The sequence below is a fragment of the Poromitra crassiceps genome, assembly GCF_964638095.1.
Source record: "Poromitra crassiceps genome assembly, chromosome: 19".
Lineage (NCBI taxonomy): Eukaryota > Metazoa > Chordata > Actinopteri > Beryciformes > Melamphaidae > Poromitra > Poromitra crassiceps.
This window is the reverse complement of record NC_139646.1, coordinates 5387098-5408111: the sequence shown is the minus strand read 5'-3', so window position 1 is coordinate 5408111 and position 21014 is coordinate 5387098. Positions and strand designations below refer to the sequence as shown.

At 41.4% G+C, this 21014-nt stretch overlaps 1 protein-coding gene across 1 annotated transcript; it reads left to right on the top strand.

The window, feature by feature from the left end:
* The first annotated feature begins 1202 nt into the window (after positions 1-1202).
* gaa2 (alpha glucosidase 2) lies at positions 1203-16748 on the top strand. Its single transcript, XM_083655922.1, has 21 exons — positions 1203-1341; positions 2245-2338; positions 2521-3102; positions 4055-4200; positions 4367-4532; positions 5146-5242; positions 6184-6303; positions 6994-7112; positions 7255-7386; positions 7469-7579; positions 8190-8303; positions 8413-8497; positions 9392-9509; positions 9973-10106; positions 10467-10618; positions 11506-11654; positions 12205-12346; positions 12590-12688; positions 13074-13238; positions 14894-15040; positions 15257-16748. Exons 2-21 carry the CDS (start codon positions 2246-2248, stop codon positions 15317-15319), a joined length of 2934 nt encoding a protein of 977 aa, XP_083512048.1. The 5' UTR covers positions 1203-1341; position 2245; the 3' UTR covers positions 15320-16748.
* The last annotated feature ends 4266 nt before the right edge of the window (positions 16749-21014 follow it).

Below are 21014 nucleotides of genomic sequence, written 5' to 3'. Positions count from 1 at the left end.
AACCAGACGTAACGTTAGCTCCAGTAGCTAAAACAAGCTGATATTGTTGGTCTAATCTAATGTAACTAACGCTACGTTATAAATTAACCTTACCTGTTTACTGCAGTTAATAACGTCCATCATTGACGACAAACCAAACTTCACTTCTGCTGCTTCTTTCTGGTTCTGCCGTTTTGCCGCTGAACAAGTCCCTTTAAGCCAAAAAACCCCGCCTCTTCCGCCTTGTCGACTTCCTGCGTAACCGACACAAGCCAACTTCTTCTTCTTCTACTAGTGAGTGTTTTATGGCGGTTGGCAAACAACTTATGGTGTATTACCGCCACCTTCTGAAATGGAGTGTGGATCAGAATGGATTTCTAAAACACTACACTATCCTGACTATATTCTTCTACTTAGTCAAGTTTCCTATAGAAATAAAAAGATATCCGTATACCCCACATTCCCTGAATTCAACTGCAATATTTCTTTTAACTCAAAAAACAGGGTCACAATTGTGTAGATTTACACTTGAATCCTGTAATTTCTCAAATTTCAAAAGATGTTCAATCCAAATTGCTTATGGCTTTAGACTAGTGTTCATCTTCAATCTGCAACTCCTTTATTCATACTCCAGGACAGCTTTAGCACTGCTCTCACACATCACAAGATCCATCAACACAGACCATAAAGTAGGATCAAGTCACTGGGCCAGTGGTTCTCAATGTGAGGTCCATGAGGGGGTTCCAGCAGGCGATTGATGAATTACCATTATTTCATTTGCAACAAGGGAACACAATCATAGAAGAACGTAGGTAAGAATGAGGGTTTTGGTCATATTCACTGGTATCACCAATGATTTTTAGTGGTAAAGCTCCTTTGCCATCACTCATGATGCTCAGTGGACTGTTCAATAATTGTATGTCTTCTGATTTATCTAATATCACAGTTCAACCCGTTCTTGCACAGTTGGTTTATAGGCAACACATTACTTCTTGAAGATATGTTTGGACTCCAATTAAGGATGATCAACCCCCAAGTTGTTTCTTTCATTTAACTGCACATGGCAGGCATGACTATGACATTAAATAGTTTGTTATAATAAATCCATCGTCTGAACTCTAGTGTTCATGTTGCATTATGTTCAACTATCTCGGTCTGGAGTGTCGGGATTACGAGTTGCCCCTGAATGCAACTAACACATAAACAAGACACACCACGCAGACAGTGAAACCTGGTGCCAACATTACGAATTAACGTTACATAGGACAAGCTTTGCCTTTTGCTCTATGTTGTATTTTGTCCTGGACTTTATACATAACGTTACCGCGGCTGGAAGCTCAAGTGCCATCACCTTTAATCCAGGTAAACAACGTTCATTTGAATGCCCTTGTCCAGCTAACGTTAGCCAAAAGTTGCTGCAGAAGTTGGCTCACTAGATTAGCTTGCTAGCATTAACACACACACACACACACATTCTGTTTCAGGTGATTCTTTTTACGCAGTCATCCACTCAGGAACTGTAAAGAGCTGTTCAGTGCTTCTTTTGGTAAACATTTTCATTCACGTGAATATATATCCGAGGCTAGCTATTAGCTGCATAGCTGGTAACATTAATGCAAGTGGCATTCTGGCCAGAGGTTCTGGCTGCAGCCAGAACCTCTGGCCAGAACATGCCACTTGCATTAATGTTACCTTGTTATTCTTTTTTGCACGGGTGGTGGGACTACTGTATAAGTATAAACTGTAACGTTACAACGTGTAGCTAACGTTACCTAATAAAAGTTCAACACATTTTTCTTTGTTTGGAGCAAAGCACAAAATGAATGGGGCAATCTATGCTTTAGGTGCTGCATGGTCCTATAACATTATGCACCAGTCATATTGAGTTGATTGACATGAGTTAATACGTTTTGTGTATTGTAATTGAATAATGTACATTATAATGTATATGGCTTGTAATTTTCCATACACAATTTCTCAGCCAATTTAACAGACCATTAAGATAAATTCGAATATGTTTATGCATGAGGCCTAACTAATGCAATCCGCTACTTTTGCTATTATTAATCTTACACTTAAACTTCCCATTACAGCCCCCATAACTTCCTCTCAAACATTTCTTTTGCACGCTTCTGCATTTCTGTCTCATTAGCCACAAACATCAGGAAAACTAAACTGAACTCTGTCCCTCTATCTCGGTCAGTATTTCTCTATTGTATGCTCAATATCACTCACTCTGACAAACACTATCAGTATCGCCATCAGGATGGTGTCATACAAGCGCCTGAACCCTGAAGATGTGCAGTTTTCCAGTGCAGTGTTGACAGAGGAACCTGCTCCTGTCCAAGAAGGGGTGACGGTGAGTTTGTGTTCCAGACATTTCCACATTCTAGTTTAGATGAATCCCCAGATTAAGCATGGATCAGCAAAAGCATGTTCTATCAGTTTTTACCTTTACAATGGGAACTATTCTGACCATTTTGATGGATTATCATTCTATGTGTTTATCTGATTTTTCTTTTTTTTTTGCTGTATCCAAAGGTGAGGGACCCAGAGGAATGTGAGCATCCCTTGCTTCCACAGAGGCCACCGTGCTCTGCCACTACAGGGCTGCTGGTGCTTGGCTGCCTGCTGCTGCTCCTCTGTGGGGGCTGGCTCCTGGGCACCATGTTCTGGCTGCACGGTTCATCCAACCAACAGCCCCACAGACCCCCACCACCTGCCAAAGCAGGAACACCACATTCTCCAGGACAAACGGGGCTAGACAGCGCTGCAGCCACTCCCACCAACCCTGAGGCTTGCGGTTTCACCCCTGAGGCCTGGAGGTTCGACTGCTATCCTGAAAGAGGAGCAATTGTGACCCGAGAGATGTGTGAGGCGAGGAACTGCTGCTTTATCCCTGCCTCTTCTTCATCGTCCTCTCCTCGCCCACCAGGGAAGAATGGCGTCCCTTGGTGTTTCTACCCCCCAGAGTTCCCTTCCTACGCACTTGTGTCATTGAATGACACTTCCCTGGGACAGAAAGGCAGGCTTGTAAAGGAGGTGAAGACCTACTACCCTGGAGACATCCTTACTCTAGAGCTGGAGATACGCCATGAAACAGACACACGGCTACGTGTCAGGGTGAGTGGAGTACTCCTATAGGGGCTGACAGTCGTTGTATAAGTTGTAGGTTATTATGTAGCTTCTGTCTTATAGGAACTCCATTCCTAGCATAATGCTCTTTCTGTCTTATTTTTTAACATGATAAATAATCTGACATGAATTTAAGGAACATGCAAGCACATTGATCAAGCCCCCAGCTATGGATGATTGCTACAGAGTTTGACAAGAGAGATGAGTCTCATCGAAAAACAATTTATCACCTAAACAAAATAGCGTACCAATACAGATGCCACGACCCACTGAATTTTTGCTGTGATCATTACATGGGAGATTGTGAAAATAACAGATAAATTCATCGATCTGCTTGCTAGTGGAGATGTCTAATAATTGTAGCACTTAAATGCCAAAGTGCTAGATGGCTAGCAAAGCAAATGGCCAAACTATGGCGAATAACCCAATGTACATTAATTTCAATATGCAATCAAATTGAACTGGACATTATGACTATGACTTGTGTGAACAAGTAAATTGGTCCAGTTCTTTTACAGACAAAACTAAAGCGAACCCATGTTTCTTGTGCAAATATTTAAGGTATCATTATCATTTTTTTGTGTGTGTTTTGTGAAATTGCTCAACTGGCCCATTGATTCAGTGGTGGTACACTCTGGACTGGTCCAAATTTACTTGATGCTCAATTATCCATGCACCTCCCGAAGTGTCCCTGACTTAAATGATGAGACTCGCTCAGTCAGGCTCTGATTCAGTCTGATCACATGAAGGAGTATTTTTGGCAGATATATTACGCAGAAGGTGTCAGGAAATCATACTGTGTAATCGACCACCACCAATACAAAGTGGTGTCCAAAGGCCTGCTGTATATTCTTCTTGTCTGTTACTCTGACATTTGTACAGTATTTCTCCAATTACAGATGGTCAGTCCTTCACTCTCATTATATTCTTTTTAATCCAGATTACTGACCCTTCTAATTCACGGTTCGAGGTGCCAATTACGGTTCCCAACACCAGCAAGAAGGCCGAAAGTCCCGTCTACATTGTAGAACTGTCCAAAGAGCCATTTGGTCTCATAGTGAAGAGGAGCTCTACGGGTGAAGTACTGTAAGTTTGACTCAAATATTGGGTTCATTTAGGTTAAGTATGTTATGGTCACAATTGCATAGATATTTTACAGGAGAAAATCGTGCTATCTGCAAGCAACAGTCTGTTCTCAAAATGACCTGAGCTGTTTATTGACTGTACCTTGTCGCGTCTTATTTCCTGCCAGTGTGAACACCACAGTGGCTCCTCTGTTCTATGCGGATCAGTTTCTCCAGTTCTCCACCGCTCTGCCCAGCCAGTTCATCTATGGCCTGGGGGAGCATCGCTCCTCCTTTCTGCATGACGTACACTGGAGCACGCTCACCATGTGGGCCAGAGATGTGCCCCCTATGGTAATGATGACACACACTCTGTTGGCTTGCGTAATATTGTAGCTGTCATATTTTAACCATAGACACAAAAATGCTCTGAAATAGCATCAGAGGCATTACATGCAACCTCTTGCTACTTGCCCTGATTCAGTGTACATTGTACCTTTGATACCAAGCAGATCCGTCCTTCGGATGAGACGTTAAACCGAGGTCCTGACTGTCTGTGTTCATTAAAGATCCCATCGGCACTCTTCGCAAGAGTAAGGGTGTAACCCCGGTGCCCTGGGGGGTGTAACCCCGGTGCCCTGAGGGGTGTAACCCCGGTGCCCTGGCTAAATTCCCACACAGGCCTTCCTTCAATCATGGCCACCTAATCATCCCTCGTTACTTAATTGGCACGTTCAGTCCTCAACTCTCCACCGTGATAGGCTGATGTGTGGTGAGCGTTCTGGCACAAAACTGGCTGCCGTGCATCACCCAGGTGGGTGCTACACATCGGTGGTGGATGAGTTGAGTTGAGATATGTGAAGCGCTTTGAGTGTCTTGAAAGGCGCTGTATAAATCCAATCAACTATTATTATTATTATTAGATACCAGTTTGATCCTAAAAGCCTTGTCTCCTTCTCTACTATAGGAACTGACAAACTTATATGGAGCACACCCCTTTTACCTAGCCATGGAGGAGGGAGGGAATTCACATGGCTTCTTCCTACTGAATAGCAATGCTATGGGTCAGTGTGCTGGATTCATTGATAATTCCATTTAAGGTTTTGACACCATTCCATAACTGTGTTAGCATTAGTGGACAGCAACAATGGAAAAAATAGCTGATGCTGACCACTATAGACGGTTTTCACCAGAGCGCAACCCCACAGCACTTCCTTTTTCTCAGCATTCGGTAAACTGCAGAAATATTCACTCGACATTGTTACTTTTGTTTTTGCCGCTCAGCTGTATAGATTGTATAGATATAGTTTTCACGGAATGGTCAGTCCTGCACTTGAATGTTTTTTTTTACTTTTATGTCCATAGCAAACACTGCAACAGGAAGTGAGCGGGGGTTCAATTTAGAATGTTTTTGTTGTCAAGTTAAAACCGTCTATAGGGATGACAACATTTAACCGTTTCATCAAAGCAGAACTCCCAAATGCATCATCATGGAACATGATGAATCATGTGAATCATATGATTTGTTTATGCAATCAATGTCACAAGTTTTACAGTAGCGTGATTGTAGTGTCACTCTTCAAGGAATCATTGAGGTTACGGTTAGTTTGGAAGTTGTGGAGTTACTAGTTCGTTATAAAACAACTGAGCATTCTGATCTGAGAGGTGAAGTTGGTTTGAGGTTTAATTGCATCGACCACCCAGTGCCATGATCACTATGATGAATACTGATTTAGAGATCACTATGAGGAATACTGATTTAGAGATCACTATGATGAATGCTGATTTAGAGTCTCGCCTTCAATTTTCAGCACAGAAAAACTGAAAAGGAGCTTTTCATGTTTAATGTCTTTGTTCTTGCAACATTTCTTTCCACCTATTGATCCACATGTGGCCTGTTGTTCAGGATAAAGATCAAACAGCTACCTATTTCAAGAAACGTTTCCATTACATTCTCTCACTTGCTCATTATATGTTTTATAAATGGGTTTCCCTATTTTGTTAGATGTGGCCCTCCAGCCTGCCCCAGCCCTCACCTGGCGTACCATTGGTGGAATCCTTGACTTTTACGTTTTCCTGGGTCCTGATCCTGCTTCAGTGATTGGACAGTACCTTGAAGTCATAGGTCAGTATTTTAGGAATCTGTTTGACACCGGCCGTGTCAGAATGTAGTGTACAATATATGCCACGAGGATGTGTGTACATACTGTACATATTCCTGTGTAGTACAGTACGTAACTGCAAGTCTTGTTCATTTAAAAATATAGTTCCACATGCTGTATGACTCTGAGGTACTTCTGTTGGACAGTAGCAACCATAGCCTCCTTTTTGATTTTAGCTAGCTGTGCCAGTGACCGTCCACCAGAGCAGATGGTAACATTTTGCGTCCCGAGTATGTTGACTTGTGTGCATGGCCTTCCAACTACATTTCGCATGAAGATCCTGCTAAATACATTCAAATAGAGCTGAAAATCACTTGGTGTGTGTATATACAAAGTGTGCAACTATTCTTAGAGCATAATAGGGACATTGCATAGGAATTTGTGGCTCAAGTGACACGATTGTGCCATAGCAGCAAAGACAATAATGTGAGTGAATTAACAACGACAAAACGTTTGGTGGTTGTTGTTGTCCAACAGAATTACTTGAAGTTAAATTATATAATGCATGGCCTTTTCAATTTAATATATTTCTTCAGCTCCAGAGTGCCTGTCCTCCCTACAGTATCTTTTTTTCCCTAATGATATCCCCTCCTTGCTCTTCACCCCATCTCCTCATATTTCCTTTTCCTCCTAATCACTTCATCATCTCACAGGGCTTCCAGCTATGCCTATCTACTGGGCGTTAGGTTACCATCTCTGTCGCTGGGGTTACAGCACGAGCAATGCTACCTGGGAGGTTGTCAAGAACATGCGAAATAATGGGATCCCCCAGGTAAAATGGACTCAACAAAACAAATTGTGTTTGTGTGTGTGTGTGTGTCACTGTGTAGAAACTAAGATTGTTGTGTGTTGATTTCATATGTGCTTTTTGTGCAACATAATTGTTTTTGTATGTTGTTTGACGTGTTTTGCAGGATGCCCAGTGGAATGATATTGACTACATGGAACGTTTTCTGGACTTCACCTTTGATCCTGCAAGTTTTGCCACGCTGCCTGACCTGGTCAAGGACCTACATGCTCATGGCCAGCGCTATGTCATGATCCTGGTATGTACAGTGGGAATGTGTACTGTGTTTTTACGTGTGTGTTCGTCTGTATATGTGAACCACCTTGTTTCTCTATGTCCAGGACCCAGGTATCAGCAGCACACAAGCTGAAGGGACGTACTTGCCGTATGATGAAGGGCTGAAGAGAGGAGTTTTTATCAATGACTCTGATGGAAACACGCTTATTGGGAAGGTGAGACACATGTACCACAGCAGCTGGTGACATATCTTAGATTAGATGAGACGATTCTTTCGGAGTCTTTCTGACTCCTTGCCCTCCCTTCCTTTTAGGTGGATGAGTAGGAAGCGGAGTCACTTTACATTTCTAAACGTAATATAATATGAATAAGACCTTTTATTGATATAGCACTTTTCAAAACAAAGTGCTTTACAGAGACATGGAAAGAAAAGAGTTAATACTAGAGACCGTCTTGTGATGGGATCACACCACTTAAGGAGTATTATGTTTCCGTCTCTTTAGTTCTTGTTGAAGTGTCAGTTCTTGTCTTGTAGGGGTGACCCCAAATAGTCAACGATTTGTTCGAAGCAGCCTGATTCCACTGCCAATCTCACAGTCGCAAAATGTGGTTATGAAACAAGGATCATTCCATTCCGGCTATATGGGGGTGCTCAATGGATTTTCTTATTGCCAGATACTCTTACATTAAAACAACAACAACAAATAGTTGAATATTCGTATTGAACAGCCAAATCCAATTCGCCTGACAGAATTCTGAGTACGAGACGGCCCTATTATCAGATGGATTGGATGGATGGGAATTTTTGATTTCTCCTTCCTGTAGGTGTGGCCCGGTCTGACGGCATATCCTGATTTTTCTGATCACGTGACCCATGAATGGTGGTATGACAACCTCAAGAGGTTCCATGAAAAGGTGCAGTTTGATGGATTGTGGATTGTAAGTATGGGTATAAGAGACAGTGAAAAAAATGCATGATGCGGTGGCTCTCAATGTTGTGTCATCTCTGATCAGACGCTCCCTCCACCTTTGTCGCATTCTATTTTAGGATATGAATGAGCCATCGAATTTCCTAGATGGGTCGACTAAAGGCTGTCCATCAAACAATCTTGAGAATCCTCCTTACACACCAGGTGGGAGACACACGCATACAGACACGCCCCTGTGCACACATCACCACTGTTGGGGAACTAGTTAACTAGTTAAGTTAGTCTTTTTGATGAAATAAAGCATTCTAGTACTTTCACATGTAAAATCATGCCTTTAATGTCATCACGCTTAATCAATCAATCTGAGCCTTAAGTAACAATCACAGGTGATTTTGACTTTATCAACACTATGAAACATTGGCTCTGTGTTCCTCTCTGTAAAAAAAAAATAGACATCCTAATTTGAGGGGGGGGGGATCAAACGGTGCTATTGACATTAAAAGCTGCATCAACTGGTCAATTTCAAATTTCAAACAAACTTCACCCCGGTGATCAACAAAGCCTGAACTGATCCCACCTGGTCTAAAAATAGATGTCAGACTGAGCTTTCAATTCAACTCTTCAGGTTAGATAGTGAAAGCTAAAAATAGCGTTACTAATAAAGTTCCTTCTTTGATCAGATCAAAGTAATGTGAATATTTCCAAGTTCTGCAGCACTGCCAGCCTGCTGCATAGTCTGCTTTTACTAACATTGTGTAGCCCCCCTCAAATTTGTACTTGCTAAACATTCAACCAATTGATAGAAAAATAAAAGTAGTAAAAATGTAACTTTGAGAAAGTAACTAATAACTGATTACATAGATTGAAAAGTTAAATTACTCGTTGCCAGCAAAAAGTAATCTGATACTGTAACACGTTACTGTGTAACGCCCCCCAACACTGAACATCACACACACATACACACAGACGCATGACACAAACACATGATTATCATTAAATTGTGTTTTTTCTCTTGTACAGTTAGGTATCCTACATACACATACATTGCACACAGACACATGATTATCATAAAATTAAGTTGTCTCTTTTCTCTTTTAGGTATCCTAGGTGGTTTGCTGAGAGCCAAAACTGTATGTGCATCGGCACAGCAGAAGCATTCCCTCCACTATAATATGCATAGCCTCTATGGACTCATGGAAGCTAAGGCCTCTGCATTGTCAGTACTCTCATAATCTACACACACACACACACACGCACGCACACACACACACACACACACACACACACACATACACATACACACACATTTGAAATATTTATGTCCACATAAATACAAGTATGCAAAGGACATAAACAGTAATAGTGCAGTCAAATGCTGGGAGTCAGTCAGTTACATGAGTGCCCAGACGGCAAACACAATAATGCATACACATAAGAAACACACAGGATGATAACATGGCAGGTTGATATATACAGTTATACTGTAATGCAAGGTAGCGGTCAGTATCCACGTCACTTGAAGTATTTTAACCCTTTCCCTTCATGTTGTCCAGTGCACTGACGAGTAGTTTAACCCTTTCCTTCATGTTGTCCAGTGCACTGACGAGTAGTTTAACCCTTTCCTTTATGTTGTCCAGTGCACCGATGAGTATTTTAACCCTTTCCTCCATGTTGTCCAGTGCACTGACGAGTATCTTAGGGAAGAGAGCTTTTGTCATCTCTCGCTCCACCTTCCCCAGTCAGGGGATGTACTCTGGTCACTGGCTAGGAGACAACAGGAGCCAGTGGAAAGACCTCTATACTTCTATAGCAGGTTAGATCATACAGACACACATAGACACACACACCTTGTTGAATTAATCAAGGTCTTCCAGGTATGTTACTACGTCCACTATATCTATCTTAGGACAGCTTTTTGTAAACTTTCTTGTTTATGAAGACAAATCAGATTAAATATTAGATCTACATCCTGTGATGCTTTCCTGTCTGTTATGGACAGAGGGAAGCCAATGGTCAAAATATTGTAGTATTGTTCAACAAATCTGATGCATAGTCAATTAGCTTATTTGCATTATATTGTGACATAATTACATTGTCATTAAACTGCTGATTTGAAGGTTATGCAAGTTGCTGCTTATCCTAACATTGCCTTCCTCTATTTCCTGGCCTTCAGGTATCTTGACCTTTAACCTTCTGGGCATTCCGCTGGTGGGAGCCGACATCTGTGGCTTCAGTGAGGAGCCACAGGAGGAATTATGTGTCCGCTGGACGCAACTGGGAGCTTTCTATCCCTTCACACGCAACCACAACTCCATAGACATGAAGGTAGGGTTTAACAGCACCTTAACAACCACAATGCCATAGACATGAAGGTAGGGTTTAACAGCACCTTAACAACCACAATGCCATAGACATGAATGTAGGGTTTAACATCACCTTAACAACCACAATGACATAGACATGAATGTAGGGTTTAACATCACCGCCATCACTTCACATGTAACCACAACACCATAGACATGAAGGTAGGTTTTAGCATCACCACTCCAACCACAATGCAACCACAACTCCATAGACATGAAGGTAGGGTTTAACATCACCATAATCCCTTCACATGTAACCACAACACCATAGATGAAGGTAGGGTTTTAGCATCACCACTCCAACCACAACGCAACCACAACACCATAGACATGAAGGTAGGGTTTAATATCACCATTATCCCTTCACATATAACCACAAGGCCATAGATATGAAGGTAGGGTTTAACATCACCACACTTAGGGGGGCACGGTGGCATAGTGGTAAGCGCTGTCGCCTCACAGCTAGAAGGTCCTGGGTTCGATTCCCACCTGGGACGCTGTGAGCGCTGAAGGAGTGCGTGCCCGTCCGCATGTCCTCGAGTGCCCGCCGCCCGGGTGGGGTCGTCAAAAGGGCCTTTCTGTGTGGAGTTTGCATGTTCTCCCCGTGCCCCCTGGGGGTTTCCTTCATATAGGAACCCCCTTCACCAAAAACATGCAATATCCTGGTCGCTGATGTGGTGCCTCCTCTGGACAAAAAAAAACACATCACCACTACAACCACAACACAACACCATAGACATGAAGGTAGCATTCAACATCACCACTCCAACTTTAAAAAAAATGCTCACATGATCATGAATGCAGTGTTCTGACAGGTTGTCCTCTTTGTTTCTCTTCTGCATGTCGCAGCCCCAAGACCCAACAGCCTTCAGCCTACTGGCTCGCACAGCCATGAAACAGGCTCTGCTGTTGCGCTATTCTCTCTTCCCTGTCCTCTACACTCTCTTCCATCACGCACATGTGCTTGGACACACTGTTGCACGACCCATGATGTTTGAGTGAGTAATGCCTCTAATGTCACATGCCAATATGACACAGTTTTGTGTGTGTGTGTGTGTGTATATGTATCTATATGTAAGGGATAATGTATTGTGAGCCGGTGATTACTGGCGAAATAATGACCGACAGGTGAATGATTGAGCCCGACACGCAGCGTCGGGCTCCCGGCTCACTATACATTATCCCGCTTAGAACATGGCCTACAAAATTATTTCAGTAATCTGACAAAAATAATTATTCAAATAGATTTTTTAATAGCGTTTTCAACGACAAAGCGGTTTCATTCGTAATTGGCACACAAGACACCACAGCTGCAACTGGTTGGCCTAATTAGTAGTGTCTGCAGACAAAATGCTCTTATCAACTGATTAATCCAGGTGTGGCAGAGCAGCGGTCGGTTGTCGAGAAATAATGACCGGTGAATCTTGTTGATTGACCAATCAGAATCGAGTATTCAAGAGAGCCGTGTTCTAAATATATATATATATATATATATATATATATATATATATATATATATATCCCTACTACATGTATCCTTCTCCTTAGGTTCCCCAAGGATGTAAGAACATATGGGATTGATAAACAGTTCATGTGGGGGAAGGGTTTATTGGTGACACCAGTGTTGGATCCTGGTGTAGACTACGTGGTTGGCTACTTCCCAGAGGGGCTGTGGTATGACTACTACACGGTAAGACACACACATACATACACACACACACACACACACACACACACAGTGGTATGGCGACTACTACATAGTAACACACACACACACACACACACACACACACATGCACACACAAACTAGCCCAATCTAGCATTCAATTCAATTGTCTGATTCTACAGCTATTGGTACACAGACGATATAAAATGATGTAGCAATGAAATGCTTAAAGTTCTCTTGTCATTGTTTCTATCCGTCCTCTCCCAGGGCTCCTCTGTGCACAGTGAGGGTAAAGAGCTGCGGCTCCAGGCTCCTCTAGATAAGATCAACCTGCATTTGCGTGAGGGCACAGTTGTACCTACACAGGTGAGTAGGATTTTACTTAAAGGGCAACCCAGTTTACACTGTGACATTTATCAGACATGATTCCTTTTCTATCATTCTAAATGACCGTTCTTTATGTTTGAACACATTCTGGGAAGGGTACTCAGAAGTACATAAGAGCATGTATTTGATGTCCTCAGTTGATGATATATATCTAGAGATGGTCCTGATGAACTGAGTAAAACCTTGAAGACATTTTAATATACACTATTTATATTTGTATAATTTACATTTATTTCTTCACCTAGCACATCTCTTGCATGCCTTAACAATCAGTTGTTTGTAATGTGTGTTTTTCTCTTTCTGTGTGTGTGTGTGTGTGTGTGTGTGTGTGTGTGTGTGTGTGTGTGTGTGTGTGTGTGTGTAGAGGCCCAACATTACCCTATGGGTAAGCAGAGGCCAGCCTCTCCATCTAATCTCTGGCCTTTCTGAGGACGGCTCGGCCAGTGGAGATTTGTTCTGGGACGACGGAGAGAGCATCGACACCTACGAGACCAATCAGTACGCTCACATCGTCTTCAGTGTAGCTCAGGTACACTCCAATGGACCAATCAGTATGCTCACATCGTCTTCAGTGTAGCTCAGGTACACTCCAATGGACCAATCAGTACGCTCACATCGTCTTCAGTGTAGCTCAGGTACACTCCAATGGACCAATCAGTACGCTCACATCGTCTTCAGTGTAGCTCAGGTACACTCCAATGGACCAATCAGTACGCTCACATGGTCTTCAGTGTAGCTCAGGTACACTCCAATGGACCAATCAGTACGCTCACATCGTCTTCAGTGTAGCTCAGGTACACTCCAATGGACCAATCAGTACGCTCACATCGTCTTCAGTGTAGCTCAGGTACACTCCAATGGACCAATCAGTACGCTCACATCGTCTTCAGTGTAGCTCAGGTACACTCCAATGGACCAATCAGTACGCTCACATCGTCTTCAGTGTAGCTCAGGTACACTCCAATGCAAACATCCAGTCCTAAGTGAGTGCAAGATCACATCCCATCTGCTACTTTAAATAACAACATGATCCTAATTAAGGAGAATTCAGTGTTTGCAATAGAGCAAGTGGGTGAGACTTTTTAAAGAAAGGTTAGTCATGTTTCTTACTCAAAACGTCTTGGTGTATCTCTGCCTGTCCTATGAGGGATCATTTCTCCCTGTATGATTATTGAACATAGGTGCAAAATGGTGAATCTAGAAAGAAAGCCCTTGCTGTTTGATTCTGAGGGTCGGACTCCTAAACCTGATGCTTACTGTTAATGTTGTAGATGGAAGTTATTTCACTGTAGCTGCGATGGAGATATATCAATATGATGTCACATCGTCTTAAGTTTGGCCAGTCACCCACAGAAGAAGCGCAAATATCTTTAAGCCCACGCCGCAGTGGTGTGTGGCCATTCAGCCTTATGGCACCATGCCCTCTCCCGCCACCCACCCCTCGAATTCCCACTCTCTACCACCTTCCTATCCCTAGCTATGGCCCCTTTTCAGAATCAGAATCAGAAAGACTTTAATGATCCCCGGGGGGAAATTGGGACAAGTTATAGTAGCTCGCTCACAGAACACACATAGCATAAAATAAACAGTAGTAAATGCAATATTAAGCAAAATAAGCAGAATAACAACACAACATAGCATAGAATAACAGTAGTAAATGCAATAGAAGCAAAAATAAGTAGAATATGTCTAAGTAAGCAAAATACGTAGAGTAAGTATACATTACGTGCCAATTATCATTATTGCACCCTGGACTTATGTTAAGTCGGCTTGCCCTATACGTTACACGTGGCTCAGCCAGGCACAGATAACCTATCGGCTGGCTCAGTCTCAGGGAGACTGAGCGTCTCCGAGGTGCTCTTTTAAGAGAGGCATTAAATAGACCAATGGCCACAGGCAGGAATGATTTCCTGTGCCTCTCCGTATTGCATCTAGGTGGAATCAGTCTCTCACTGAATGTACTCCTGTGTTTGACTAGCATGCCGTGGAGTGGGTGCGAGTCATTGCTCATGATGGAGCGTAGCCTGGACAACGTTCTCTTCTCTGACAAATGTCAAATGTCATTTCCCTAGCCCTGCCCCCTTCCTTCCCATCCCACCGCCCACATCTGATTTTTGACATTTTTAAAGTGTTTTAGTATGAATTCTCCATCGACGCATGTATGCACATGTGATATCTGTCCAGAACGTGATGACGTCTCAGGTGCTCCACAGCCACCTGGAGGCCACATACATCACGGTGCAGTCAGCCTCCTTCTACGGGGTAAAGGAGAAGCCGAGCAGGGTGCTGGTGAACTCCCAGGATGCAGCGTTCACCTACAGAACCAACCAGGTGAGACGAGCGTCACGGATTAAGAGACAAACACAGCAAGTTCACTTCTGTAAAGAACCTTTTTATGTAAGGATATATGAGTTTGTGCATGTCTCTTTTATGAATAATGCTGTGTCAATTTAGCATGCCTTTCGCACAATGTCTTTTGTTTTTACCTCAGATAAGATACTGGGATATTGGGTTTAAATGATCTTTGTTTTCCTGCCCCTCTTACAGGTATTAACCGTTGCAGATCTTGGTCTCAACCTCAGTCAGAACTTCACCATCAGCTGGATGTAACATGTCTGATGGTTTCCTTGATGGCTTTCTTTTCCATTGGCTGTTGACGTCACAACCTGAGATACGTGTGGAGAGAAAAACAGGGATAGACTAAAAAAGTGCACTCAGTAGAGCGCAGATCTCCACCAGGCTTCGCTATGCCTAACCAACTTAATCTAAAGCAAAACCCAACTGCGAAGGGCACCGCTACGGGAAACACTATCTGATGGGGGAACAGACTTGGACACAACACCTGTTAACACAGGCTCCCTTACAGTCAAAGTGTACATCACATTGGTGTTAGCGGGTTCTTTTGTTGGCATTTTCACCCAGATTTGCACACAAAAGTAAGACAATTGTGGTTTGTATACATTCAATCAAAAAGGACAGCAGTGCTCGTTTAAAACCTTCAATAATGACAGCCAGACATCCATTCATCTAGGCTCAAACAAAGCTTTACCTAGTCTGTTGCAGGCCTTGTCGTGGCTCAGGAGCTGACGTCCATAGGAAAGTGTGGCCTCGTTTTGAACCGGAGCATCTGCAGATTAATTCCCTACCCGATGTTACGATCCATTAAAGTTAGGTATGATATGATATGAATAAATCCCCGTTTTCTCTTATCTTCGCCGCCATGTTGTCCATAGAGGATCACTTGCGACTCCGACTGGAGGAGTGATTTCATCAGTCAGATACAGTCACTGTAATGACGGTATAAAATAGGTTTTTCAAAAAGTGTAAATCACCGCAACTACGAGAGATCTTGAGCATAAATGTGCACAAAAATGAGTATGCTTGTTGCCCCATTAGAATGTGAGATTAGCTGCGGACAGACAGACAGACAGATACACTCACTCACACGACCGACCGAACGAACGAATGCATGATCTCCTCCAGGCAATAACGCTAAGTGGAACAACTGAGTTCTCAGTGGAACCACTGAGCCACCTTGGACGGCAGAACTGGAGTTGGTCCCCGGGCGCTGCACTGTGGCTGCCCACTGCTCCTCGTTCTAGGAAGGTTCCTAGTAGAGGATGGGTCAAATGACAAAGGATGGATTTCCCCATGGGGATAAATAAAGGATAACTCTGGGGACAGGGCAAAGACTGAAGGCATATGTATAAAACCTGAGTGCACTGCTGCTGTCCTAGTTTACAAACTGCTTTAATCTGTGGGGGGGAAAATAAGTCATACGGCTGGGTGTGTACTTAATACTTGGATCACAATCTACATGTTTTTTATTATCGTTCTCAGAAGAAAGATTACGTGCAATAAATTGAAGGGAGGATAATCTACCTTCCCACAAATGTGTAACTGCTATGTGGCATAGTTTAGGGTGATAATGGCATCAGTGATAGCCATAGTTGCTTTTTTGTTTTGCGCATGCACACTTGCTGTTTAGGGCCTGTTTTGCACTAATGAATATTCCAGTATTGTGAAGGTAGTTCCAGGTGCCTTGTAAATCTAGGTTTTTATTCTAGAGTGCTTCTTGAAGATTCATGATCAGCTAGCTATGTTGTAAGCCTGTTTCCCCTGAGCCATAGTCATGCTATGCCTGAGGAAAAGGTTTAACCCATTGATACCTGATGCAGCATTTGCGTGTATATCCCTCATTTGTGTGTGTATCCCTTTAAGACCGCGAACCGTGTGACGTGGTTCGCGGTCTTAAAGGGATACACACACAAATGCTGCATCAGGTATCAATGGGTTAATTGCAGAATGTTCATTGAGTAGACATGAATGTTCTATAAACATTTGACTGTGAATTTCCTCAGAACAGCTTTTATGACTCCATTTGCATCAGAATGAATTGAATAGTGGAGGCCGGATGCCCACTAAATATCTTGAGCCAGTGGAGTAGAGTTGCCAGCACAGCAACATTTTCAAGATTAGGGGCAGTTGATTCTGCCTAAAATGTGACGCTGCTGTGAGAATTTCATGTAGTGATTGTTCTTTATAGGCTTTCTCATAATCTTGGAAAGTTGGCATGCTACTTGCATTGCAAGGCAACTTGAGGGAGTATAGTGTGTTCAATAAATCTTACTGTGCTCTACAACCACAAAACAAAAAGAAGCTTTACAAGAAAAGGTCTGTATAAACTAGTATGTAGGCATCTGTGTTCAAAAATAAAGAGAGGGGAAGAAATTACAGTATATTTTAATGTGATTAAAATGATGGAGTTCCGGTAACTGAATTCTTCATTTCATCATGCAATATTTTGTTGTTTGAGAATGTTTACATTTTGGTGTGATTGTTCAGATCTGAAATTTAGAAATTTTATTTTGCAACATTTTATTGTTAAGCCTGTTGCGTTACTTTTTGTGTGCTTGTTCAGATTTTACTTGAAAGGTGTGAAACATTTGAATTCTACCTTATTGCGATTTTGATAGTTTTGTCATCTTTTAGGCCAGCTTTGCCAGCAATTGAGTGAGATTCAGAGCAGGTAATGACAAAAATAAAGGAAAATTGTTGATTTTAACATTTTGAGCGGTCTTGCCCGGTGTATTTCTACCTTAAAAGTTTAAGGGGAAAGAGCTTTTTTGAATTGGAAATGTATCAAATTATGTCCAACTTATTTTGATCCCTATTACAAATAAATTTTAATATTTTAATAAATGTCATTTTGGTCTGGAATCTAGTGTTGTTTCCCAGTTACTGGAGTAAATCTACCACTAGAGGACACAATTACACTGTTGAAGTATTGGTTGTATTCTTTTGTGTAACCAGTATTATCATGTCCTTTATGGCACAAGGGGTGGTCATGTCAGATCCTGTGTGTTGGTCAAGTTTAATTGCAGAGCTGGTGTGCCAACAGCCAAGTACCGTTTCCCAAATGTGTACATAGTGTGTTTTCCAAAAGTTTCTATTATGTAACACTTGTTTAGCACACTGCACTGGTTGTAGTAACATATAGAGCTGGCTAACGTTGCAGAGTTGACGCCATGTTTGTTGAATACCCTGCCTATGCTGAGCGGGAGGAGCGCCATGTTTGAGAGAATAGAACAATGCATGACATCAGGCTGGCCAACTCTATACTTTTAAGAGGTTTTCCTGGTTTGAACCCTGAGAAGAGAAAATCTTAGTGGATAAATTGAATAAGAAATGCTACTTTGGGTGTGCTGGCAGTTGCTAAGTAGTATGAATGATCCTGGTTACTATCAGTCCAGTATGCTACTATTGACAATTCAACTGTAGTGTCTCAGCATAGCCATCTTATCTGTGTGAAGTCATGCTTGTTTTCTACTATGAATTACAAACAATTTGGACTGAGAAACAGTGTGTTGTTATGGTTTATCTTGTCTATATTTAGTCTTAACAGTTGAAACTCATTAACCAGGCTACAATCTCAGTGTCTGTTGGCTCAGATGATCTGACACGTGTTACACTGCTGTGTCTTCACAGCATCAGGGCTTTTCTATCTGCTCTCCTATCTGCGTTCACTAGCCTCTCCCTCTCCTCTGTCAAATGTTGCTCTAAATCAATTCTCCATCCCTAAGGACATACACACACCATAGCCTTCTGATCAGTCATCTGCAAACTTCCAGAGAGTGTTGGCAAATAACTGTTCTGCCTTATTCCGATTGAGACAGTGGGGGTTGAGTTTAGTCCCACTACTGATAAACTATAGGCATGTTTTCATTGGCTCAGAGCAAATGTTCACCGGCTAACTGTTTCCAGACGGGGGTTTGTGGAGGGCACATATATCATTTAACAGGGGAGGAGTGTAAAAAGAGAGCGACAGGGGAGAGAGAGAGGTGCAGCAGCAGCAGGGGTCTGTCAAACGCATTCTGCTCTACTGACTGGGGCATTTCCTGTCTGGATTTGGGGGGGGATTAAGTATTTGTGTGGGTGTGTGAGGTCATGGGGATAGATGGTCAGACTACAATATATAGGCAACTCTATATGATCTTTATATAGCCAACTCTATATACTGATGTTTATATAGGCAACTCTATATGATCTTTATATAGGCAACTCTATATACTGATCTTTATATAGGCAACTCTATATACTGATCTTTATATAGGCAATTCTATATACTGATCTTTATATAGGCAACTCTACTGTATATACTGATGTTTATATAGGCAACTCTATATACTGATGTTTATATAGGCAACTCTATATACTGCTCTTTATATAGGCAACTCTACTGTATATACTGATGTTTATATAGGCAACTCTATATACTGATGTTTATATAGGCAACTCTATATACTGCTCTTCATATAGGCAACTCTATATACTGATGTTTATATAGGCAACTCTATATACTGATGTTTATATAGGCAACTCTATATACTGATGTTTATATAGGCAACTCTATATACTGATGTTTATATAGGCAACTCTATATACTGATCTTTATATAGACAACTCTATATACTGATGTTTATATAGGCAACTCTATATACTGATCTTTATATAGGCAACTCTATATACTGCTCTTTATATAGGCAACTCTATATACTGATGTTTATATAGGCAACTCTATATACTGATGTTTATATAGGCAACTCTATATGCTGCTCTTTATATAGGCAACTCTATATACTGATCTTTATATAGGCAACTCTATATACTGCTCTTTATATAGGCAACTCTATATACTGATGTTTATATAGGCAACTCTATATACTGATGTTTATATAGGCAACTCTATATACTGATCTTTATATAGGCAACTCTATGATCTTTATATAGGCAACTCTATATACTGCTCTTTATATAGGCAACTCTATATACTGATCTTTATATAGGCAACTCTATATACTGATCTTTATATAGGCAACTCTATGATCTTTATATAGGCAACTCTATATACAGTACTGATGTTTATATAGGCAACTCTATATACTGATGTTTATATAGGCAACTCTATATACTGATGTTTATATAGGCAACTCTATATACTGCTCTTCATATAGGCAACTCTATATACTGATGTTTATATAGGCAACTCTATATACTGATGTTTATATAGGCAACCCTATATACTGCTCTTCATATAGGCAACTCTATATACTGCTCTTTATATAGGCAACTCTATATACTGCTCTTTATATAGGCAACTCTATATACTGATCTTTATATAGGCAACTCTATATACTGATCTTCATATAGGCAACTCTATATACTGCTCTTCATATAGGCAACTCTATATACTGATCTTTATATAGGCAACTCTATATACTGCTCTTTATATAGGCAACCCTATATACTGATGTTTATATAGGCAACTCTATATACTGCTCTTCATATAGGCAACTCTATATACTGCTCTTCATATAGGCAACTCTATATACTGATCTTTATATAGGCAACTCTATATACTGATGTTTATATAGGCAACTCTATATACTGCTCTTTATATAGGCAACTCTATATACTGATCTTTATATAGGCAACTCTATATACTGATCTTCATATAGGCAACTCTATATACTGCTCTTCATATAGGCAACTCTATATACTGATCTTTATATAGGCAACTCTATATACTGATCTTTATATAGGCAACTCTATATACTGATCTTCATATAGGCAACTCTATATACTGATCTTTATATAGGCAACTCTATATACTGATCTTTATATAGGCAACTCTATATACTGCTCTTCATATAGGCAACTCTATATACTGATCTTTATATAGGCAACTCTATATACTGATCTTCATATAGGCAACTCTATATACTGATCTTTATATAGGCAACTC